Source organism: Ornithodoros turicata, chromosome 5 (assembly GCF_037126465.1).
Source record: "Ornithodoros turicata isolate Travis chromosome 5, ASM3712646v1, whole genome shotgun sequence".
NCBI lineage: Eukaryota > Metazoa > Arthropoda > Arachnida > Ixodida > Argasidae > Ornithodoros > Ornithodoros turicata.
The window spans coordinates 18,628,524-18,654,978 of NC_088205.1; the positions used below are offsets into that span (position 1 = coordinate 18,628,524).

Here is a 26,455-nt window from a genome sequence, read left to right on the forward strand (position 1 = left end):
TGGCCATAGCACACTATTCCAACCGAAATCACAGGTTTTTTCAGAAGATTTGTACAAAAATTTGACAGCCGCAAAACCGTCCCCGTGCGAGGTTGCGCTTGCTGATATTTACGTTTGCGGAACTTTTCGTTCCATCCAAACACCCTCCCTCCTATGCAAACAAAGACATAATCACGCCTTCCGCCCTTATCAAAACGTGCATATCGTCAGTCCCCAGCCACTGATAACGTCGGTTTCCGCGGTAATGCCCTCGATCGGGTGTGGCTGTTTCCTCTTTGTCTCGATAAAGGCAGAGCCAGCATTAACGCAAACGAAAATGTCATGGAGCACGCTTTGCCAAGTGATGGTTTTGCGGCTGTCAAATTTTTGTACAAATCTTCTGAAAAAACCTGTGGTTTCGGTTGGAATAGTGTGCTATGGCCATTGGCTTCCGAATTCATCAAGAAAAACGTTACCTATGCTTGGCTAATTTTCGAGTTTAATTAGCAAAATTAGCTTAATTAATGTGTGACGCGAACGCAAACGGCCTGAATCTGTGGCAAAAGTCTGTGTGTGTGTATTCCAAGTAGTTTCATAATTTTCTGATGTTAAACCTATTTTTAGAAATTTAATGACACTTTCTCACCGGACACCCTGTATATATGACGTATGACGACTATGCATGGATAAGTGAGCATGTAAGAATGTGCGTACGTGAAAATGTATGAGAGGAGCGCGGAAATGCCTCGAAGCGGTTCGAGAGCACACTGTACGACACGAGACCTGCTACAACAGACCTATTACAGAGCGCAGTATGTGGGATGCTCTGAGAGACAGCACTAACGCTAGCGAAGGTGGGGCTCCCAATAAACACAGCGGGATGCAGATATACATATGGCGGGGTTGGCCAAAATGGGGGCAGAGGAGCAAAAAGTGTTCAGTTGTTTCATCCTGGCCAATCCTGGCCACAATGGGAGCGACCAGGGGACAAAGAGCATCCAGCACGATGAAGGTAAAAATTTAACGGTAGCGCCAGGCATCGAGCTCGCGTCACCCATACTTCTGTGGGTTATATCTCATATGGCCCGAGTGTGCATAAGGCCCAAGTGACCAAAACGTCCAAATGTTCATAAGACCCGAAAAAAATTGGGCCTCTTGCGCATTTGGGTCAGATGAGCAGGACAGGGACCAGAGAGGGACATTTTAGCCAGGGTGTCATTGGGCTCCGCAAGGAAGTGTCTTTACATCCTTTTGACGAAATATTGCGCAATCTCACAAAATTTTAGGGGAACCTCCTGCAGATTGGGGGGGGGGGGTTAGGGTGGTGTAGGGGGTCTGGGTAAATCACTGGAACGGAGTGAACGGGAGAGAGTTACAGAGTTTTAGTAGACCGTTTTTCCATCTCCGATACGGTACCCGTTACGGCATTGGTCTCATGGCGCATGCGCGACGCTATCGGGGCTTCGCTAGCGTATCGCCGGTACGGATCTCGTCGAGGAATAGCGCACCGTGTTATCGGAGACGTCATGCGGGTTGCGGGGCTCCGCGAGGAGGAGAAGAAGAAGAACACTATAGGCCAACTATGGTGAGCTCACCATAGGCCAACTATACGCGAATCAAGATGGCGGTGCGGACTGCTGTAGCATTTTTATGCTGCTCAAGGTGATGGTGAGTAACCCTTTCGTGGATGCAACGAAATGTACTACAATAACCCTCAACAGCATTGCCCACCTCAACGCGCCGACTCCAGTGTTGAGGTGCCCCGTCTTGCATGAACATGCAGACTCCTTTCTGCATGTGCAGTGCTTCTGGCTCTGGCAAGAACTCATGCTGGAGCATGGCAGGGTAGCTCTCGCCAGTCACGGTGCCGCTGAAAAAGAATAGAGGGGACCAACAATCCATTCCCTCCGCAACCCACCCCACACAACGACCTTTGGGGACTGCAGAGGGCATTGCATCACCCAATCTGGGTTGTTTGTGAACCAGAATCGGCAGTTATGGCGATTTACGTGGCCATTGAGATGAAAGTTAGCCTCGTCGCCAAACAAAATGAACTCCAAGTGAGCAGGGCAAGTGCGCCGCAGCTCGCTACTGCGGAACTGCACAGGGCGATCGCAATCTCCTCACCCCAGCTCGTGAAGCATTTGAAGCGTATGCGGAAAGAAAGAACTGTCTTTGAGAATCCTTTCCACAGAAGTCTTTTCTACGCCGAACAGTCACGCGGGTTGTGGACATGCCAGAACGGTCTCCGAACGTGCCCACTATACAGCGTCGGCGGGTTCGTCCGTCTGTTTATTCGGGTAATCGTGCTTCTTGTTTTCGACAGAACCTTCCTCAATGAATCGCTTGGTCCCCTTTTCATTGTGTCTTTTTCTGAATCTGTGTCTGAACATTCTTTGCGCGAGTTCAACTCTTAAGCTCCGTATACCAGAGCACTATGTTTGTGCGCTCCTGTACAGTTATTTGGCGCACTATACGTAATGTGAATAAAGTGGAAACGTGGTATATATACAGGTTGACACCACATGAATACACAATAAAGAATGAGAAAACGGTGAACGATATGATGAAAACAAGTACACGTCGAATAATTCGAAGAGATTTGCAGACGATTGCTATGAAGACAGAATCGTCTGCACTAACGAGATTATAAGGGGTAGTTGGTATATATTCGCTACAGAAGAAACGCTGCCAGACACAAGAAACGACATACCGTACTTCACGCAAGAGCTGCTTACTAACAACTGACAGAATTTAATGCGACAGAAAACAAGACATAGCAGGGGGAAGTGACAGGAGAAACTGGCTTGTTAGTCATTATCTTCCTGTCCGATGGTCTAACAGCGCGTGTCGCACAGAGAGCTAACCGCTTGTGGCGTTAAATTAAGGTCTGGCTCACGCAAACGTCCTTCCCATGATTAGATATGATGCAAGCCACCACTGTCTCACGCGTACTTTGTTTTGAAAACATTGCTTCTATACTGCGCAGACAAATCTTACGTGTAACATCACCATTGCTTTTATAGTGGTGTTCTGAAACAAGGGAGAGCCCCCACAGGTTTTACAATGTATTGCCAAGTGTCCAATTGGCGTGGTGTTCTTCACCAAGCGGGCGTGTTTACGAAGGCGATCGTTCAAGCACCTACCAGTCTACCGACCTGTTCAACGTACGTCCTGCCGCACGATAGTGTTAGTGTAATGTTGCAAACAACAGCCTCCTTGCAGTCAACGTATTTGTTCTTATGCTTGACCTGACACCCTTTCTTCTCACCATCCTGGTTCGCTTTCACGCAGAGGGACACGAGTTTTACCGGGACTGTAAAAGCGGTACTCCATGCCTTGTTCCAACCTACTTGTGCCCGAGCCTGTGGATGTACGGTATTCGTACAGGCCTCTCCTCAGGTCGCTGGGACGCTCTCCTCCCACGCATGCCCTTAAGCTTGGCAAACACTGTTTGAGCAACCAACACCAGCATAGACCCAGGGTAGCCCGCAGCCCTTCCTCCTGCTGCGCCATCGCTTCTTCCACCCGATGGGTACAGGACTTCTTGGTGACAAATTCTAAAGTGGTCATGGCAATACCTCTTTTCACTAGTTTCGAGTCCCCTGAGATCTAAGGCAAGAGGCAGTCGCCGAAATAGGCTTGTACGACCAGCGCCCGTATGATGGGACGTTTTGCATATCCTGATGTCCAGGAACTGCAGGCAACCATTAGCTGGTAGTTCTCATGTGAAGCGTAATCCCCCAGAATTGGCATTGAACACATCGAGGACAGCAGATGGAGATGGGCAACCACTATGTAAGTCGGTCCTAGCTTGGAAGAATATTGAGAAATCGTCCTAACATATCGAAACACCCGAGAGTCAAACACTACCTCCAGGCAGAGGTGGGGAGAAACGCGTTACAAAGTAGTGCGTTGCATTCGAGTAGTGAAATATGGTAACTCATTACATTTGGGAGAAAAGTAATGAATAACGTAACGTCATTACATTTTTACTAACTAACGAGACGGCGTTATGCGTTCCTGCGTATTCGGGAACATTGCTTCACTGTCTAAACTTGAAAGCTTGAGCTGAGGACCCTGCCTGCAGAATCCGGGAAAATCCCCGAATTTTTCTATTCGTCTTTAACAACGACAAGGTCACATCAGCACCCACGAAGAACGCAAATGTAGGATTACTGCCGTGCACTTGTTGAGATGCCACCTATGTTCACCACCTTTATTTTTCTCTCCCTCTGGTATTTCTTGGACGAATGAGGTGAAACCGCGAAAGCGACAGAAAAATATCTTTCATGTTGTTTCAAAAATAGCCTCTACCCCTTGAACAAGTGACAAAGTACCAAGGGATCGGCTGTTTTGTACTGATTTGTACATTGTGAGATTTGTACACTGTGAGGTCACATCACTGCAAAGGACGTCCTCTCAGCCAAAAGGTCAAAGCTCACAAATGAAAATTTTGAACACCAACCACTTCTGCGTTGTAATAAATTCTACCTGTAAGTTGTGTTCACGTGACCATTGTTTGTGCCCGACACGGCTTGTATTGATTTACGGAATGTCCTTATGTGACTCAACCAAAATGTGATACATATCATAAGGATTTCCTCATGAAGTAATGCAGAAGTAATGGCATTACTTATCAGAAGTAAAGGCATTAGTAACGCGTTACCTACTACCGCAGCAGTGACAAATAACGTAACGCGTTACGTTTTCAAAAAGTAGTGAGTAACGGTAGTGCACTACAAAATAAAAGTAACTTCCCCATCTCTGCCTGCAGGGCATCTTGGACCCTCCAGTCCACCTTCTCCAAAAACAGGTCGCACAGCATGGCTTGCACCTTTCGGCCGTAATGAGACTTGGGCCGTAATGAGACTTCGGCCGTAATGAGATGTTACCCTTGCACCGGCCCTAAAGAAAGAGGGAAAAGAAGCACGCGTATAGTCGGAGTGCGCCGGTCCACCAGAAAGAGGGAAAAAGCAGAGTTCGAGGTAACTCGTTACAAGTAACTCGTTACTGTAACCAAGTTCCTTTTTTTTGGTAACTTGTAACTTAACTCGGTACTTTTGCGCTGTGGTAACTTTCAGAGGAACTCGTTTCTTTTTCAGGTAACTTTGCCAAAGTAACTTAAGTTAAGTTCCATGTTACTTTTACTTCTCTTTTCACTCACGTCCACTTATTTTCTTGCTTTCTCTCCGCTTCCTTCGTGGCATTTCTTGCCATAAAACGTGATATTCAATCAATGACAGCATTTTATTCAGGAAGTAAGAACCGCTGCCATTGAAATAAAGCTGAACCATTGTGCGCCTACAGGGAGTAGCATGCAAATACCCTGAATTGGGAAAAGTACCGCCATTCCTTGATCTTACCGTCTCGACCTTGGACCTTTCATGGCGGTCATACCACGCAAACCTATGCTATGGCCGCCATTAAAGGTCCAAGGTCGTGACGCGAAAGGGAAAAAGATGTCGCTACTTTTCCCAATCCAGGGACTTTAGATGCAAAGCGTTCGAATAGACCTCTACCAGAGAAACGTCACCATGACATTGGTAGACAGACTGAAACCGAAACAAATCGGAAGGAGAGGGCTGGGTTCCACGAACGGGCACTTGTTCGCTGCCTTCCATTGAAAGAAAGGTAGGACCGAGGGTCGCGTCCCTTTAAGGGATCATATCGTAATCCCCTCAAGACCGTGGCGCGACCTTGTTCACCTCTAGCTTCGAGCGTACACTCTTAAAAATGAACTTCACCGCATAGCACGCTCCTAGCCAACCATTATCTCGAATGATATCGTTATCTGCCCTGATTTGTTGAAAACGGGGGGCGTACGCCATTTCTGTGACACTTATGCGGTTCATAATTGTCACAGAAAAGGCGTACGCCCCCTGTTTTCAACAAATCACCGCAGATAACGATATCATTCGAGATAATGGTTGGCTAGGAGCGTGCTATGCGGTGAAGTTCATTCTTAAGAGTGTAGTTCAATTCTACCAAATTTTGGCGCTGTCGAACACTATGACGTCATTTGTTTACAAACAGGGAAAGGTCTATTGTTGGACATAAACGAAAAAGATCTAAGCGTGTTGCACTCCTCCGCAGGCAACTCAAGGTCTAACTCAACTGCTCACGCGCTCTGCACCTGCGTAATGCTATTTTGTGTCCGAAGTAACTGGGAAGTAACTCGTTCTTTTTTTTAAGTAACTCAGTAACTGCGAGTTACATTTCAGACTGAAGAACTTCGTTATTAACTTTTTGACGGGTAACTTCTCAATCTATGGGAAAAAGCACTGGTAAAGCTATGGTGTGACGTCACATGCAAGCCATGTATATAGGGTTCATTCACATGACGTCATCCGTAGGAGACCGCCACTGTCGCCAGCAGGCAGATGTGCTGCCATCTGCTGCCATATTGTAGGTCCCATCCAAGCCATCACCCATATCGCATTCACCGTATATTTGGTGTTTCGAAGTCATTGTGCTGTGTGATTTGTAGCATATGCAAGTAATTTCCACGTTTTCGAGGTTAATAGTCATCCAAAAAGAATATGGCAGCGAACGATTGCGGGAACATAACTTCGAGGGGCCTACAGTATGGCAGCGCGAGGTGACGTCAGTGAATAAACCATATAATCAACCCTCGATTTATGAACACCCTCGGTTCCCCGAAAAATCGTTCATAAATCGAGGGATTCATACATCGAAAATTCCATTAAGTGAGTACTGTCAAGCAAATGGAACAGTATTTCCGAGTTGGTATTGTGTTTGTAATGCAATATATTGTGTAATTTTGCTTTTGACCATGCCTTCTGCTGTATCAATCTCACAAAGCACAGATGTTATCGCATTCACACTCTGTTTATTATGCGATACACTCTTAAAAATGAACTTCACCGCATAGCATGCTCCTAGCCAACCATAATCACGAATGATCTCGTTATCTTCCCTGATTTGTTGAAAACGGGAGGCGTACGCCTTTTTGTGACAATTATGAACAGCATAAGTGTCACAAAAAAGGCGTACGCTTCCCGTTTTCAACAAATCAGGGCAGATAACGATATCATTCGAGACGATGGTTGGCTAGGAGCGTGCTACGCGGTGAAGTTCATTTTTAAGAGTATACTAAATATAAACAAAATACAGAAGCCGACACTGAAGATTTTTGTTTAAGTTTAATTTGTACAAGCTTGTACAAATTAAACTTAAACTTAAACAAAAATCTTCAGTGTCGGCTTCTGTATTTTGTTTATGTGATCTACAGGACTTGACTCCCCTCTTCGTATACGCTTCAGTATACGCCTCGTGCACAGACTAAAGGTGGCGCTTTGCGCGGCCACGTAGCGGTGGGAAAGCGAACTTTTTGTGTGAGTCGTCCGATATCGAAACCAGTCAAAAGTGTATGTGGCGGGCGTCATGAACATCGAAATTGTGTGAATCGGTTGTGTAACTTTGTGGATTTCAATCGCTTTGAACTCCGAACGACTACTTTCGGTCCTCAGCGGTCATAAGACTATATGCAGAAGCAGGCATGTGAGCGTTATTACAATTCTTTTAGCCTTTCTTCGTGAGCACTGCACTTGCGTATGTTTTCTTTTATACAGCAACCTTACAAATGTTGCACCTACAGCGGACGCAGAATTCTCATTAGCTGAGTTGGAAAAAGCGACAAGGTCCAAGCTAGTTGGAAGTTCTTGTCTGAATGGAGAACACACATCACAACATCACTCAACACAACACGAACGATACGGTCTGATTATGGCAACCAATTAGGCTCATTGGCATAAAAGAAGACAGATAGCATCCACGGAGTAGCTTATTTTGTGACGCATACGTTTGACGGCCGACATTCATCTTCTTTTCTGTCAACTTCGTGTGGATTTGGCGGGAAACTCTAGAGTGTGGAAACTCTAGTATGCCTCCCGATATGTTAAAATTGGGAGACATAGGTTTTTTTTTTTAAATTAACATTGATGTTAATGAACAATAAAAGCTGCACGCCATTCAATGAGGAACATAAAAGCGATTACATTCGCTGCACCGGTTGTACTGAGCGCAATGCGTCTGTTCCTCCTGTTCCTCTCTCTCTCTTTTGTGCAGTAAAGACAAAGCGATGTCTTGCAGATATGTCGGGAAAATGGTACCCGCATTCTTTTATAACAGGACGGATTACAGAGGAGTAAGCAAAGAGGCACGTTACCTTCTGTATTCATACCAATAAAATAAAGGACACATAAACGCTTTACACCATGAGCTCACTAGCCTGGCTCCACGACCTCACACTCTCTGTACGGGGGGGGGGGGGTCGTTGGGTGCAGTTCCCAATTCAACCTGGATGCTAGTGTTGTCCTATTGTTGGTCACACAGGTTTTACAGTTGTTCTGTCATACTTTCTATGTCGATGAACCGTATCTCTAGCAGAAGCGGAGTTGTAAAGCCAATGAAACAACGAATGAGAAGACGACAGCTTTTATTGTCCATAAATATCACCACGGAAAAGATGCAGGGGAGAACTGTAAAGCCCGTGTCTCCTTTTTCTTTTTACATTCAAGCAGGCGTGTCTGACCACCAGTAGAAAAATACTAGCATCTAGCGAACGATATCGCTAGCGATCTAGTGCAGCGTATGATGTCGCTTTTATGTTACTCATTGAATGGCGTGCAGATTTTATTACCTACTAACAGATGAAAAAGGTCTATGCCTCATTTTTCAACAAATGGGAAGAGCGAATGGTAACACTCGGTCGGCTGTGACGTGTTTCGTCAGTTACCCCATCCGCACCCCTGTATTTTTGGGCGCGCAGGAGCCTAGGGGACCATTTTTCTGCCTACACAACCAGGGACCTTTTTTTTTTTCATACCCCGCATTATCATACGTTTTTGTGCACCCAACGACGCAACAGTTTGTGCGGTACGGCATTACCTTTAGCAGCTATCAATTCAGGCGCGGCGTCACCGAAGCAAGGTGACGATTGAAAGCGTACGAATAGTATGGTGGCTAGATGAATATTGTCTGGTGTGAGGGGCGGCGCAGCCGAGGCGGCCCGTTCGCGGAAGACGCCGTCAGGTGGCGCGCCAACACGGATGTATGCGAATATTCTCCCGAACGCTCCCGAAGCGCGTCTGCTGAACGGGCCGTTTTCGCCCATGTGGCCAAGAAGTTTTGCGAAGGAATGGAACGGTGGGGGGTAAATATCAATGGAAAACAAAACAGTAATGGTAATAGCTTAAAACACATTGAAGACCGCTTATTCAAGCACGCAAAGGAACAGGTATTCAGCTTTGTATGTCCCATGCGTAGCTTGGACGTCACAAAGCTGATGGCAACCCTCCTTTTCAACTTTTTTATCTCTTTCTTTTTTCAGGTTACTTTTCTTTATTCATTCTTACTTTTAGTTCTTTTTTTTTTAATGTCACAGCAACGAGGCCGGTTAATCTTTCTTTTGTTCCTCGATGTATAAAGTTTCCTATCAGTCAATGAAGACACGATCATCTCCAAGTTTCAAGCTCGCAATGTCAAAACAAGATTTATTATACACAGCAATAGCAACAACCTGTTTCGTCCCCTCATCATGATATATATGTACATAAATATGCACACAATGAAAACAAAGAACATCTGTGCACGAGTCTGAATGCTCACATAAGTGTATTCACTGATGGAGACGCGCCTCCTTTGAAAGTTTCTGTTTTTTGCTCCGCTCTGCGCGAGGACGGTTAATGCCCTTTACGGGAAGTGCATTCTCATCACAGGATAGAATTTTACAATGTTCATTGTGAGATATTCGCTATGGGTTTGACAGCCAACATGCTCAAGGCTTCGCCTTGTCAGTGATGGGAAAAGTAGCTCAAAATTATACTTAAAGTAAAGTACCAAGTACCTGGCGTCATTAGTACTTCAAGTACAATACAAAGTACCCAATTCCAAATGTACTTCAAGTAAAGTACAAAGTACTAGGCAAAGTACTTCAAATATTCATCAAGTACATTGCGAATTTAATTTGTATCACTTTGCATTTCACTGTTTAGTATATGTGTCTTGCTTGTTTGGCAAAACTTTAGCAAGCATTCTTGACAAATGCTCTAAAGCCATAAAGTCCTAGGTTAAGTGCTAACCAGTGAATATGGACTTAATCAGATGACATAATTTGCAGTTACATGTAGAGAGGTAATGAGTCATCTGGGCTGTGATTATGTATTATACCCTGACTGATCGAAGATCACCTGCCTAGTGTGGTGTTCCGGTACTAATCTTCTGTTACAACAGGCTAGGAAATATCTAGGGGGAAAAAAGTACAGGGCAACGGAGATTATATATTTCTGGGCATTCCAGGGTGCTTTTTGAAATATAACATGGTTAAAAAAGAATACGAAGAAAATAAAAAAGAATGAAGCATAATGCAAGCCATGATTTTTATACGACTGTGATCTGCAGCAATCTAATCCATGTGAGCAATTACAAAAATGTAAAAAGCAAAGCATGTGTGTCTTTCAGAGTGTTCATCATGTAATGCAGTCACACACTGTGATATAAAATGATTATTAATTGCCAATGAACGAAACAATATAAAAAAGCATAGAACCCTGCATTGGAAGAACTGAAATGACAATTGACCAAGTCATTGGGCTGCCGGTTGCAGTGTTATAATGTGGGATGTCAATACATTCCATTCGTTTTACATAATCATAGAGGTGTTTATACTTTTTCAACGTTCCAAGCCTCTCAACAATAAATTAGCTTCAACAAATATGCTCTTTAACAGCACAAAAATCCTTTTTGGTAAAATGTCAGACGGACTCTTGGTACAGCATCCCATTAAAAGCATTGATGGGCATTTGATGAGCATTTTTGATACTCTTTTGTGACTTTTTGTCTGGAGCCCAAGTTTGTGTACTTCAGTACTTGATGGGAAAGTATTTGGAAGAAAGTACTGTAAGTACGGTACAAAGTACGCGGTTTAAAATGTACTTAACGTAAAGTACAAGTACACAGAATGTACTTAAAGTCCTACTTGAGTACTTGGTACATACTGCCCATCACTGCCCCTAGCACATACGAATACTTCTATTAGGCTGTCTGCATGCCCTTTATGATATGAAAACAGCATTGTTTGGAGACAAGCTTGAAGAGTGTTTTTGAATAGTAGCGTGGGCCCCCCTATTGAATTCGTTCATATACAACGACGGATGGTCGTCGCTCTGTTCGTTTTTGCACGCCGGTTTTTCTTCACAGGGGCGTCAGAAGTCTGCTAAAGGTTCACCATTCCACAGAACCAGTGGACAGCCGACGATAAAGTAAAATAAAGCACTTCAAAGACGCGACAGCGTCGCTATCACACCCTCTGATATGTCACGGCGAAAGAACTCCGCCCGGGGACCAGCCAGAGCGCCCAGAAACTAGCATACATCCGTAGAGCAGCGCGCCTGGTGGCCGTCTTCCGCAAGTGTCCCGCTCCGTCGGATAGGGGGCTGTGGGCGCTCCTCACACCTTTACTCAAACCAGACAATATTCATCTAGCCACCATACGAATAGCCCTCGAAAACGGAGCGGACTCACACAACAAGTTCCTATGGCTGCCGCCAGGATTTTCCGTGGCGCGGTCTTTGCATGGTCTTTGGACCATGCCTTCCACTGTGTCAATCTTGGAAAGAGGAGATGTCAGCACGTTCGCACTCAACTTGTCTCGGATTTCCTCTGGGGTTTTTAACCTATGTTTATTAATCTCCGGGTGACAGCGGACACCTTATTCGTGAATTGAGGTCAGGAACACTTCTGCAAAAACCCGTTTGTTGTTCGGATTTCGAGGGGTTAAGAACCGAGGGTGCAATACCTGGAAAACGTTTTGTCTGTTCAAGCGTCATTCGTAAGACCACGAATAATACCTTTGAAGAAGAGAGAACTGATGTTCTGAGGCTGGAACAACATAGAGTGCTAGTGTTAGGGCACGTGCTAGTGTTCATAAATCGAAGGTTCATAAATCGAGGGTTGACTGTATAGGCTTCCGTCTATGCAACGTGTTTTTGGCGAAGGTGGATTGGAGGCAGTATGTGACTCTCGGGTGTTTCGATATGTGGATGATTTCTTAGTTTTCAGTTAAAGCACAATACAAAAAGCAACACTGAAGCTTCCGTAGTTTAATATATACAAGCTTATATATATATAAATATATATATACAAAACCAATTAGGCTCAAATCAAATATATATACAAAACTACGGAAGCTTCAGTGTTGCTTTTTGTATTGTGCTACATTTCTGATCGGACTTGACTTCCCCTGTCTCACCGAGATTCTGCTTTCAGTTAAAGATAAAATTGTGTGGTCTAGAACCTGTTTTATATGCATTTGAATTACACCATCTGAAGCACGTCTACAACAGGAGAAATATGGCCTTGCTATGCCTAACTGATTTGGAGGTTGCCACCCTGCGAAAGGTACATAGAGAAGCGTTGGATCATTTTAGGTATCGACTAGGTTAGGCTGACGTACTGCTCGCGACACGGTTTTCTGAAATCGCCTGTCAGTAGTTCCGCAGTCCATATTACCATCGTTGCACTTGAAAGTGTTGTGCGGTATTTTATTTCAAGGTGGACCATACGCTGCACGTGTTTATATTCCTCGAAAGAAATAGTCTTGCAAGACCTAGAGATTAGAGATGGGATAAACCACCTGTGTCCCGGTTGCAGACAAGCGTGTCGCGAACAGTACCTCTTGAGGCTAGGGCCGCCTTGCCTCCTGAGCAAACATGGCGGAACATCTCGAAGAAACTAGCGCTGGTCCAATTTGATCCAGAAACTAGTTTCTGGATCAAATTTAATTTTCATACGTATCACACGACATTCGTCGTTCATTCTTGTTTCATCCTATCCGTTATTTTATCTTCTTTCCGGTAAAATCATTTGTTATTTTGTCTTTATTTCTCTTTGTTACAAAAGCTGCAACCTTCTTCTGACAGGAAGTTCGTGGCAGCCCAAAGTTCAACTATAGCCACAGTTCAACCTTTGACAACTTCATGCTAGACATGGTACTGTTGATAGAATATTTATTCAAACTTAAACTCTGTTGACAGCACGAGCAAACATGAACGCTTCGCGTTACAAACCTAAAATTTATCTCCTTCTTCGTCTCGCTCCTTGTGTCTACGATGACGAGACGGCACTTGTACATCTGGAAGTGGCTCGGGCCGAGAACCTTTCAGCACGACCTCGTATTTCTCTGCTACACCTCGTGCTGAAGACCTCTCTGTTGCGCTGCCGTCACAGTCTTTTATCTATGTGCGTGTCCGTGTTGCTAGCCTACCATGGTGCTGCTTGCCGAAGTATTGGTCTCAACTCCCAAATGACCCATGAAATGACCCACCAGCGTTCAAAAATGCCGCGCTTACCACGCATACCGCGCTTACTTCGACTGCTTTGAGTACAGCAAATAGCTGTAGCCATAGCCATAGTCTGGAATACCAACTTTGCTGTCATGACAACCATACCCCACTTCTCATTGGCTGCTGACAATCACGCGACAGCGCGTGGCATCGTCAACAGCGCCCTCGCTGGGCCGGCAATCTGTCGTCGGAGCATGGCGGTTCGGTAGAAGCGCGTAGGGTAGCACTTTTTCAATTTGTTTTCACCTTTTTTAGATCGTCTCCAGTGACTCGCTCCACTTGTTTTCGTTCACCGGTGTACCACCGTTTCAATGGTCCGAGGATAACTCTCCGTCTGTCATTTATGATACCCAGCAATATCAGCAAGCATGTTAACGACGGAATCAGGTAAGCCGGCCTTTCTTGACGGATGAGGCCCTTGCCTTATCTGTGAGCGCGAAATGAGACGTGAAATCTTCAGTATCAGAACAGGTTTTACCACTCTGAGGGCTTGGCGGGCAAATATACATTGAAGCTCATCGCGTGCACACTATTAACCTTTGGCGTCTTCAAGAAAGGGCGGATATTCCGCCTTGGAGATAGGGCGTTTCCAAACGACTGGATAAATCCACTGCCCATATTGCTCGTCGTAGAAGCATCATGCGCAATGTTCCACCGCTGGCTTATTCATTTCGACCGGAGCGACTGGCCTCGACTTTTTGCTCACAACCATCACAACTATCCTACGGGAGATGGGCGAGCCACATTTTCAAGTCTCACGAACACGCACGCGTGACTGATCACGAAAATGAGCTGTTATGACATCCACTGCTCGTCTTGTATAGTTAGATGGACAAGGTTCGCTGTATAAAAGAAAAAAAGAAATAGAAGGGAAGGGAAGAACACGTTCACAAAAAGCAGAAGCGTCTACCTGTTGCAAATTTGATAAGCAGCCGTTCAAATGGACTGTCAAACAAACATTACCTTGAAATCATTGATAAAACATTGTGTGTTCTCACGGCCACTTGGCTACCTATAACGGAGCCGTGTAATTGTTTTTGTGCACCGAGCGCAGATCGGTGTTGGACAGTGCCCTTGAAACTTTGTGTGTGTGTATCCTGGGTCGAGTGTCTCGTCTGCTTGTGTCCTAATCAGCTGACAGCGGCATTCCGGCAACGCACTTGGCTCGAATATCTGAAAGACTTGAACTTTTTATTTCTCAAGTACCTGAAATCAAGCACTGTCCTAGTTGCAGAAGCTGTCAACTTCGTCTGCTGTACGATGAGTTCCGAGTGCTTTTAAATATCTCTGCGGGATGCTATACAAAGATTGGAGTGCCGCGGAACAGTTGGCACTCAAGCTCACGCCGTCGGCTTCTGTTGTGATTCATATCGTTCATGACACGTCGGCGACCTTTGCTTCTGCACCTGCGCTAAAACTGAACATTACATAACTACAGAGTTTAAACACATACGTGATGAAACATTGGTGCATTATTATTGCTGTAACTGCCAGTTGAACGTCGCGCGAAACAAAGTTTTTTTGTAGAACCTTGTTTTAAATTTTTCCAATCCAAGCTTATCTGTGGCAGTATGAGTACCCTTATAGGCAAGGTTTGGTAATTTTGCATACCTCGTTTATGATGCTGTCATCTCAAAATAATTTCGGATGTTCCAAATTATTTTATTCATCCAGTAAAAATGAGAAAATGTAATGTGTATTGTGTGAGACATCTGGTGTCTACCAGGCCCTTGTGTGAAAAAATGGGTGACAGTGTTTGTACTTTTAGCATTGCCTTCGAAAGAAGAAGAATTGGCAGTGCAGGAGTTTTACCAAGATAAATGCATCCTCATCACTGGGGTCACTGGGTTCCTTGGTAAGGTATGCACTTGTCCACAGACTTCTAGTTCGCAACTATCTAGGCAGACCAGGGGTGTCGGAAGGAAGGAGACACCACAGAGCTCGGACTACGAGTAGTTACCCTACTGCCATGCACAAGGCTCGGGCAGAGTATTCAGGGTGTCTTATAAAGCAGACTTTTACAGGATTCTCTCATTCACTAGTATGTATTTTGTATACTAAACGTAACATTTTTTTAAGTAAAGGTCTGGTTCTTTGCATAAACATATTTCACATCACTGCTCCGCTGACACAAAACACAGCTCAAACTTAAAGGCATGTATTTCTGTTATTTCCATGAACTATCCATTCCTTAATTAACCGATTAATCAAATGCCATAAGTTGAAACTGTTTTATATATTTAAAGTAATTTTGCACTGCGTTTAGCATGTGTTTTTAATTTCTTAAGGTACCAGTCCTTTGAATCCCCTCCTCAGTAGATGCCCTTCCGATGCCCCTGGTGCAGGCACAGAGTTTTTTTTTTATTATTATTACGAATATTGTATTTTGCAGAATAGCTGTCCTAGTAAGGTCACGTGCAAGGATAGTGCAGTAAATAAAAATATGTGTCGCTGTCACTTTCAGATCCTACTGGAAAAGCTCCTCAGGTCATGCCCCGGTATCGACAAGATCTACATGTTGATTCGGCCTCGAAAAGGGTCCAAGTCAAAGGAGAGGCTGGATGAACTCCTGAAGGCAGAAGTAAGTGCTTTCTCTGGTTCAAGTACCTTCTGGTCAAACTCCTTAGAAGAGTGCTCCAGATTAGACTCTCAGAGATTAGTGCTGAGTGCCACGCGCTTGCCCGTCTTTTCATTGAGAAAATTGTGGCCTGTTGTTCTTTTGCGCAGTGTGGATGCTGTCGTGTCCGTGGAAACTTCTAGATTAACTAGGAAGTACAGATTGTTGTAGGCCAATTTACCATATCTCCATATCCCAACTTTGTTGCGAAGAAAGTGCACATTGTGCACGTGAGCAAGTGGAATGAGGCGCAGATCTGAGTACGTTTAGTTGAAGAAGTGTTTTTGACAGCTCTTCTCGGCACCTCCTTGTCAGTGTTGTACGTAGCGCCGTTACTAGTAGCGGCGCTACCGTATCCGTTACTTTTTTCGGTAGCGGAGTAGAGATCGCGCTACTTTTTAAAACTGCTAACGAAAGAAGTACTTCCGTTCCAAATTTGCGGTAGCGCAATCTTTGAGCGCTACCGCTACTTTCCGAGCTCACGTTCGTGACAACTCGACTTCGACCTATCATCAAGCATCCACTCCGCCTGCCTTCGAACGAGCTGCCCAATATCACAACTCTTTCTGTGAAGACCGGCCAAATAGCAGAAAGGAGGGCACAGAGGCCATTATCTTACAAATAGGCTGTGTCCTCCACACGTTCCCTATTTGGGATTAACCTTCTTGAAGATTCGGTGTATGGCCGGAGTTATCTGCAAACTGACGTCACTCCTACTGCATTCCAGAGCCGTCCTCGCTAGCTATGAGTCATGACATTCCACATGACATTGCACCACGTACGCTTAAGTGCTTGACCGTTGCCATTTCCCGTTGCCATTTCCTGTTGCAATGGAGGGGCCTACTACAGCAAGCATCTTTGAGTATAAGGGGGAGAAGGAAAAAGGTAGCATGGTGTTCAGATGTATGCTATGCGCTCCGGTGGAAAAGCTTTATCTGTGCGTCAAGGAAGTCAACGTCGAATTTGAAAAGCACACCGTGGTACTTTTACTAACTTCTCGTTCCGGGCAATCTGAGTTTTTTTGTGACAAAGCTGTTGAGCCTTTTATCGGTAGACTTGCTGTGTGTTTTATTTGCTTTAGAGGAAGAGAAAAAGATATGCAGGATATGGACCAAAGCGGCTTTAGTAGATCTGTAAAAACGGTTTTCCAAATTATAGCCTTCAGGCGACCTACGTGTAACCTCCATTGGACGTAGATTTATTATTTTGGGATATTTTATTTTATTATTTATCATTTTAAGACGTTTGAAGTACATCATCAACAATACTGTTTGTTTCTTTCCTAAAAAGTAGCGCATGAGGTATCGCGTTACTTTTTACGGGTAACGGTGGCGGTATTCCGCTACTTTTAGGTACATTTAACGATATCGGGATTTAGTTACTTTTTGCTCAGGTAGCGCGTATCGGTATTACTCTACTTTTTCTGGGTAGCGGGTACAACACTGCTCCTTGTGCTGAAAGGACCAATAATACCCCTGTCAAATGGCAAATTGAATGTCATTCCCAGCTAATGACATTCACACTAGAGCCCTGCACGGGCCCCCGGCCCGCAGGCTGGGCCAGGCTTGTTATTGGCTGCGTGCTCTGGGCCGGGCCGAGACCGGGCCGACAAAATACACCAGCACCACAGGCCGGGCCGGACCGGGCCCGGGCCGACAAACTTGTTTCTGAGAGTCAGGCTCGGCCGGGTCACGCAGCTAATTCCACACAATAGAGGACTACTAGTTCATATCGTCACGTGTTTGCGTCATTCCTGTGTATATATTTGCAAAAACAATCAAAGGACACTGCATTGTGCGTATGATTCAACACTCCAGAACATTCTCGAAGCCACTTCACATTGCTCCTGGCTCCTCACGTTTTTCACAATCACGTTTGGAAAGCTTGGTGAGGGGGGTAGGGATTGGGAGAAGGAGTTTGTCGACAACATCCTCTACCTCCGCTAAAACTTGATAGTGTAACGATAACGTGCTTGCCCGCGTGCATTCTGGATTTAATTTGGTCTCGTGCTGTTGCGGTGTTAAACCGCCAGCTCTCGTCTTCTGTTCTTATAAATTTATTTATAAATTTGTTTCATAAGCGCTAGAAACGCGTACGTCACGGCTGGAAATACTAGGCCAGGCTGTACTCATTGCCTGCCAGGCGAGCACTGCCGGAAGTGCCTGCCCTCCGCGCCCTCCTATTGGCCGGCATCCAGGATGCGGAGCCTCCCTCGTTCTTGGTCGGCAAATGCAAGGATAGTTGTTTTTTTATTCAACGCGGGTAACGCTCGCATAAGTAGGTATCGTATGAGGGTAAGCAGTCACGTGACCAAAGGGTGACACATCTTCAGTAGAATTTTTGTCCAACAGGGGTTAGTATTAACATGGCTGCCGAAGCAGACGCTCTTTTCGAATTTTTGCTTATGAGCGCTTTTTGCTTCGATATTTCTGCGCTGCGTGATGTACAAGGAGGGACAGAAGGAAAGAGCAGGACGAGGGACTAGACTTCCAACCGAAGAATTTATTTGCAAATAAGATCTGTTAACTTTATACTCCCCCATACATGGTGGCTGCAATATCCACTAACCGGTCGAGCATCGTTCCCTTTTTCCCATCTTTACGGGAGTTTGAATGATGTTCGACATGTTAGTGGATGACTCAGCCACCATGTATGGGGGGTATAAAATTGACAGGTCTTATTTGCCGATAAATTCTTCGGTTGGAAGCCCAGCACCTTGTCCTGTTCTCTCTTTTTATCTGTCCTTGTTACGTAGCGCTAGTACATATTGCAAGACCGATACCAACTTGGCCCAGTTTATCACCCTAATGGTAATTTCTGCACTGATCTGCAGTATTGGTGTTTGGTATAGGTGTCACATTTTCGGAAGGTACGCCATGTTCTGGAGTGCAAGTTCCGCCCAAGAAAATCGACAATATGGACCATCTTAAACGGAGTAAAAAGGGGCATGATGCAAACGTGACACACAACACCATCAGCAATGGGGTAGGGTATTGCAGCTGGTCATGAAAGTCCCCATTCATCATCTTAAAAATACGAGAGGTGTTCAAGTCAAACTGTGACTTTTCATTTTTCGCAAAAGTAAAATGAACTTACAGGCGAGAAATTAGTTCTATTTTTCAGCGTAATCTCCAACTGGCACTAATGCACTTGTCCCAGCGTTTTACGAGGGCTTGGATGCCAGCAGCGTAGAAATCCTTACCGGCGCGTAGCAGCCATGATCGGACCTCATTCTTGACCTCGTCGTCGCAGCTGAAGTGGCGGCCCCCAAGGAACGCCTTCAGTGGCCCGAAGAGATGGAAATTGCTGGGGGCGAGGTCTGGACTGTAAGGGGGATGTGGCAGCAACTCCCAGCCAAGTTCCTGTAAGGTGCGTGTCGTGAGATGTGCGGTATGCGGGCGTGCATTGTCCTGTAGGAGAAGGACTCCTTTGGCGATGAGGCCCGGCCGCTTTTGCTTCAGCGCCTTATGCACATCCCTGAGAACCTGGCAGTAATATGCACTATTGATGGTTGTACCACTGGGCAGAAAATCAACATGAACAACCATGTCCCAGAAAACCGTGGCCATGACCTTACACGCAGACGGGGAGCTTCGGAACTTCTTGGGAGCTGGCGAGCCCGGATGCTTCCACTGTTTTGGTGCGCGTTTAGACTCAGTAGTGAAATGGTGCACCACTTTTCATCGCACATGATGATCCGATCAAGGAACGGCTGTCCTTCAGTGTCGAAACAGTACCTTAGCTCTTGGGAGATTTCCAGTCTTCTCTGTCAGTCAAACACGGAGAGCTGCCTCGGGACCCAACGGGCACTAACTTTCTGAAACTGGAAGTGTTCATGAATGATGGTGTTCAACGTTCTCACAGAAAGGTCCGTCTTTCGAGCCAGTTCGAGACATGCTATCCGTCAGTCCTTGGGGATCAGGCGACCCACAAGTTGTATGCTCTCAGGAACTCTGACACTGGGCTCTGAGCCGCCCTGGCCAGGATCGTCCTGCACTGATGTACGGCCACCTTGGAACCGCTTGTACCACTCAAACACTTTGCTGCGGCTAAGTGTATCGTGGCCATACTGAGCCTGAAGTCTTCCGTGAATTTCAGATGACTTTACGCCTTCATTCACGAGAAACTTCATGACTGTTTGATGTGCGCGCTCAAGTCGTTGTCGGCCATCTTGTTCAGCACGTGTCTTCCGTTTTGTACAAACTTTGGACCACCTCGTGGTTAACGCAGAGGCCTGTCGCGTGTGAAAATGACGAAAAAGAAGTAGCGCGAGCCATTTGGACACTCAAGAGACAGAAAGTCCTGGTTTGACTTGAACACCCCAACACCCCTCGTAAAGTTGTTGTTGACACACAACACCAAGTGCGGGAAAAGGAGGAGGCAAATGTTTTCAGGAAAGATACAGAGAAAAGTAAAACAAAGTCAGACACAAATATTCTGAGACGTCAATTGAAGGAGGTATGAATTGTATTGATTGTATTGAACGTATGAGCACTTAACGCTACAAGGTGCAAAATTTTGAGACTTCAAAATAATTTCCACAGCAGTGTGCTCTTGAAAATAGGGACAACTTGTCCAAGTGACAAGCACTAAGAAAAAAGAACAGCCGCACATGCTTTATCAGATACTGAAGTCAAATTATGACTGCAATACGGGGCAGAGAAAACAACGAATCAGTTGTTCTTTTTTTTTTTTTTTTTCTGTGCTGTTACGCATGAAAGGTGTTCCATGTTCCAAGCAACACAACTTCAAACCCAGATACCTCACAGTTGTTCTTGTTCGCAGTTCACATAGTATTTTCTCATTTTGCTAGAGTAGGTGTGATGTGAACAAGCTCTAAACTCCAACAAGCTAAAACAGTCTCTCCCTTGTTTTTAGTGAGCAAGAACAAAATGAACAGATTATCAAAGTATAAGACCTATTCATCATCTTATTCTCAAAAGTGCTCTTTTAATCAGCATCGATTTTGCCTCTTATGTGCCTATTAGGTAGCTTTTAGCATCTTTTTAGGCACCTATCTTTTTTAGTGCCTTTATTGCCATGGCTGTCAGCAGTGTTGTCAGGGAAAAAGTGGTTCAGGCCAACAACAGACAGAAATCTGCGGGTGGTCACAGAAAGCTGACACCGTTTGGGACTTTAGGCATGATCGTCACCTCATTGGTGAAGAGAGCATAGGTTGCACATGCTTTGGTGGAGAATGCTGTCCAGAACGTTCAGCATGTCAATGGACCTTTTTCACAGCTGTTTATGCGCATGACCGTGAGGCGCTGGAAACGGTTAGTTCCGTTTTCACTAGATGGCGTAGTATGGGGATGACTGCACGAACGGTGCAAGCTCGTCGGTCCCACTCTGGACCGGTTCTGGTCCTTTCTGCTACCCACGTGGATTTGTACTGGCACGTGGTTCGCTGGAGAGCCACTAGGATACGACGCATATGTTAAAAAGGTCCATTTTTGAGACATCTCCTCTTGCAATGCCAAGCGTCTGCTTCTGTCGCCTGCAGGCAAAGTCACGTACGGTGTCACGTGGGAATTGATCATAATCATAATTCTCCGTATTCCTTCGCAGACACAAACTGAAATTTTATGGAGGGAGCTTTCCGAACTTCTCTTTTGTTTCGTGACTCTTCTGTTTGTTTCAGTGCTTCAAACACATCCATCAAGAACATCCCAGTGCACTGAACAAATTAATAGCCATCGACGGCGATCTCACGGAACCTGGCCTTGGCCTTCGAAAACAAGACTATGACCTACTCACGAAAGAAGTGTCTGTGGTTTTCCATTCTGCTGCAACAATCAAGTTCAATGAGACACTCAGGTATGTGCCGCTATCAGTTGATGGCTTGCCTTTTTGTCTATACTTTTTACTTTAATTTCAGGCATGCAGTGGAAATGAACATTGAAGGTACGAGAAAAGTCTTGGAGCTCTGTCATCAGATGCCAAACCTTCAGGTGAGAATTGTTTGAAATACAATATGAAAATTCTGTAACACGTAAATGTGTAAGGGTGCACATGCTCATTCATTCTCATGGTAGCAATACTCGTATCGAATGTTTGCCAGGAAGCCCCAAAAGCACAAATACTTAAAGTAGCACAGAAGTCCTTTTTAGCACCCTGTTTTCTTTCTGTAAAACTGTTAAGTAAATAAGGCCAGTAAGATGCACCATGCGAAGTAATTCACACCACAGAGTCATAATTATCGCAGAAATTAATTAAAAGTACGCCGGAAAAAGCGACCTTGCGCAACGGCGTTGGAGAGCAGTATCAGCCTGTGATCTGCCTTCTCGCGCTGACGCTATAAGGAGAATGCTCGCTGATTGGTCCAGAGAAATGTCTGCTACTCGGCTGTTCGGGGTTGAGAAAAAGCATTGCCATTGGCTCGGTCATGATTCGGCCGCTCCTTCTATCCCCAATTCTCCGGGAGAACTGACAAAACAGGTTGGCGACAAGGTGCTGACCCGCACTCACCGGCGAAGCAGAACGAGTTCTCCCTGTAAGGTCGTCGGTGACGTGGCGTCATACCTCCTCCTCCTCCTCGTTATGCCCGGAGTGGCGAGTTAAGGGTGAACGCGCGGAGCCATGTTTATGTGAGTTTTTTTTTCTGGGAAACGAATTGCACATATCAAAACCTTTCACGCGATTCGGTAAAATGACACACACACTTCTATCAGACGTCTTACCCTGAAATTTTTTGGATGGCCCTCTGTACTCCTTTAAAATCTCTGACGGCTCTGAAGCTCTAAACTTATTATTGTTTATTGACCCGTCTTTGTTTATCATCATTTATTGTTCTTCTGCGAGCCTTACATTGTGACAGCACACTGAATACTTGATTGACACACAGTGTTTCTGAAGCATGTAAATGAAGTGGATTCAGCTGTTGTGTGCTCATATTATGCCTATTTGATTACGTCGGTTTCCGCAGTATTTGGGCAACCTTTAACGCAGCGGTGCAAGACCGCAAAAAAAATGTTTCTGACACTCCTTTACGCTCTCCCCTTCCACATTCCACAAGGTGCAAAAAGGAAAAAGTTCAGTTCAGCTATGCGGGCTGCATCATTCAATCAATAAATCAACCTTTATTGATAAATCATGCGTACAACTTCATTTATTGATTGATGCATATCTGGATAGCATATAGTAGCTGGGGTTCGGGGGTTTTTGAATTTATCTGAAAAAAAAAAATCGAAAAACATATGCCAGTAAAATTTGAAGCAGTTCCTGAAGAGTTCCGTTGAGTCCTGGTATAATAATTACGTGGCTCGCAAATAATACTGAACATTTTGACCCCATAGCCACGGACAATATCTCTGCATAGGTTTTTGTTTTGTGTGCCTTGGGGTATTTCAAAGTGTTCAATATGACACTGTCCACAAACTTGATTTTTGTGTTCAATTTGAACTTTTTAAAATGTTTCTTTGTAGGCGGTTGTGCACGTATCAACAGCATACTGCAACTGTGACAGCAAGACACTGGATGAGACAATTTATCCACCACCTGTTCATCCTGAGCATGTAATTTCATGCACAAAGTAAGTTTTGGAAATTAAATTTGCAGTGATAAGACATCACTTATCAAAAGTACAATAGAACCTATTTATAGTGAAGTTGGTCAGGCCGCTAGAAATATTCACTGTATCAGTATCTTTACTACTATATCAATAGTTCATGGTTGGGGTTTAAACAAATTTCGACTGCAGGTTTGCTTCATTAGATTCATATCTGATGCATATGCAGGCTCACTACCTAGTCAAAAATCACAAGCTAGAATATTTTTGGAAACTCAGGTGGTTCCGTCTAAGCTGGCTTATGGAACAAATCCAAGCTCAGATGTAGCCAGCTGGAACCCCTTCAGCTGGGTATTATCTAGCTTAAACCAATTGTACATGGACTCCAGTTCTTCTGGAACCCTTTCAACTGGATATTATCCAGCTTAAACCTATTCTATGTACATGGACTCCTGTTCTTCTGGATCCCTTTCAACTGGATATTATCCAGCTTAAACAAATTGTATGTACCGTATTTTCACGCGTATTAGCCGCGGCTTATGCGAGATTTTTTGTTTTCACGGACGCTCTGCGGCTTATGCGCGGGTGCGGCTTATCTGATGACTATCTTTCCCTGGGTATTTTCCCGATACCCTGGATGAAACGAAAGGGCAGACAGTGCGTCATGTTTTTCGGAACAGGACCGCCCTGCCATTGCACGAACAATACCGAACAGGGACGAGTCCATATTCGAGTGGTCTGACCTTCCGGATACATTCCCCCACGCAGCTTTAACAAAAGGGATGACAGTGAATCATGTCTTCTGGAACATGTCTTAGTGAGCCGCTCTGTAATATTTCTGATGTTAGCCTTTTTTCTGTCGAATAAATGATACCCGTTTTCATAGCGATAAAGTCTCTATTGATTTTCCATGTGCATCACTGGTTTAGCGCACAAAGCAGTCGCGTCGTATTACTCGCGGCTTATCTGCGAGTGCGGCTTATCTGCAAAAAAATTTTCAAAATGTATCTAAAAACGAGTCCTGCGGCTTATCTGCGGTGCGGCTAATACGCGTGAAAATACGGTACATGGACTCCAGTTCTGCTGTAACCCTTTCAGCTGGATATTATCCAGCTTAGACCACCTCAGCTGGTCTCCCGTGGTAAGCCGAAACCAGTTCAAACGTCCACAAGAACCATTCAGAACCAGCACGATCCCTCACTGGTTCCATGTTGTAATTTTCGACTGGGTATGTAGAGATTCTACTGTCATTCCTGATAGGCTGCTTAATTAGTATCTCCAGCAATAGTGAATGTCATTTCACTGCTCCTTTAACCTGCACTACCGGAATCCTCGTAGCCCATGCGCCTGTGCATTATGGTTAGGTCTAACGGCAGCTTTCCACACAAAAATTTGGTTGTGTGCACTGCTGTTAATTCAAACTCGAAGGGGACCGAAGATTTGATCAAAGATTGAATAACACAGAGTTCAAACTAAAGGGAGCCACTGTGAATGAGGGCTTAATGCGTTGACAGCTCGTACCAGCTGTGTCGGGGGACGCGTTATGGCTCGCTAGGCCTTGCGGCACGTTCGTGGTGGAATATAATGGTGGAAATATAAGATACTCATTCTTTCCAGAACATTTGTTTACAGGCAAGCATCAAAGTATCTCAAAGCAGAAAATAATCTGTTACATGCGCTTGCATTCGTTTCTTCAGCCGAGACTCCATTGACAACGTTTGTGATGTTAAGCTTAACCCAATCGCGAACGTCGCCAACACAATTCGAGAAAATATCGAATCTCTGTTATTTTGTTGTCTGTGTAGTCAACAGGAAAGGTCCTGATCTCCTTAAAATAGCGAGGCTTGCTTGCTAGCAAGGACGGTTGCGTCCCCCCTATAGAAATACACATGGTTTTGTTGGGCAAATCTTTCAGAAGGATTATTAAGGTGGAGATCATGGTAGGTTTGGTACTACTAAAAGGGTCACGTACTGGAAAAGTTTCAGAAGCACTGCTGTAGAGAGACATATTTTTTTTAGGTAAATGAGCAAACTAAACAGCATGTTCGTGTCTGGTTTCATTAAAGGGGATGAAAGCAGGGGGTACCCACCTTGTTGGATGTTACAAAGGTGTGCCACAGAGATCAAGAACACTGAGGTCTGTTCTGAGATATGATAAAATGCGAAATTGAAACAGGTAGCATTTCCTTGAGTCTGAGGAACAACAAAGGACGCTGACAAAGCAAACTGGACACAGAGACTCACAAACCCAAACAGACTCGAGGTAATGTTGCCAGCTTCGTCTACGCTCCAGCTAGCTTGCCTTCTCTTACTTCGTTCACTCATGGGACCCGAAATTTTTTTTCTCTATTGCTCGATAGGACAGAAACTGGCCGTTTCTGACAATGACGTCAAGGCAGCAAAAATGTTGGCTATAAAGTTGAATTATAAATATTTGGCTGTGAATTTAATTTAGACATTTTGCACAGCGTCTCCGAGCATCATGAGAAAGCATGTGGTGGTGTTTGTTTAGCTCCGGCATGGGTCTGGACTGTCGCTATAAGGATGCAGAAACTGTCTGCTCACAACTTGGACAGGTTTATAAACAACACGAGGCAGTCCATTAAAATGGCTAACATTTTAGTAAACAATGTGTACACATGGTTGCCTGCTGGCTCCTTTTAATGCCTCGTATGAATTCTTTTTGATAGGTGGATGGAGGACAGCATGTTGGCAGCCATCACGCCCCATCTGTTGAATGCCAAACCCAACACTTATGTACTGGCCAAGTTCCTAAGTGAAACACTGGTTGCAGAAGAGGGCAGTGACCTTCCCGTTGCCATTGTTCGACCTTCCATTGTGGCAGCTGCCTGGAAAGAACCTTTCCCAGTAAGGGTCGAATGTCTTTGTACAGTGAAATGCCTCTGTCAGACAGTGACCTTTAGTTAGGCCTCAAGGAAAAAGGACTTTAAAGAAGGCTGTATCGGCATGAAGACCCTCATGCAG

The 26,455-nt window shown here is 44.9% G+C and overlaps 1 protein-coding gene across 2 annotated transcripts in view; it reads left to right on the plus strand.

The window, feature by feature from the left end:
* Positions 1–13,493: 13,493 nt before the first annotated feature.
* Positions 13,494–26,455, plus strand: part of LOC135394158 (putative fatty acyl-CoA reductase CG5065) — a 29,694-nt gene continuing 16,732 nt past the window's right edge. The window contains exons 1-7 of one of the 2 annotated variants that reach the window (XM_064624718.1): positions 13,494–13,733; positions 15,115–15,206; positions 15,811–15,927; positions 21,605–21,780; positions 21,842–21,914; positions 23,388–23,494; positions 26,161–26,338. In XM_064624718.1, the coding sequence (XP_064480788.1) occupies positions 13,715–13,733; positions 15,115–15,206; positions 15,811–15,927; positions 21,605–21,780; positions 21,842–21,914; positions 23,388–23,494; positions 26,161–26,338 (762 nt within the window). In that variant the 5' untranslated portion in view covers positions 13,494–13,714. Of the gene's footprint in view, positions 13,734–15,114; positions 15,207–15,810; positions 15,928–21,604; positions 21,781–21,841; positions 21,915–23,387; positions 23,495–26,160; positions 26,339–26,455 lie in introns of those variants that run through there. The other variant, XM_064624719.1, reaches the window with a different exon arrangement.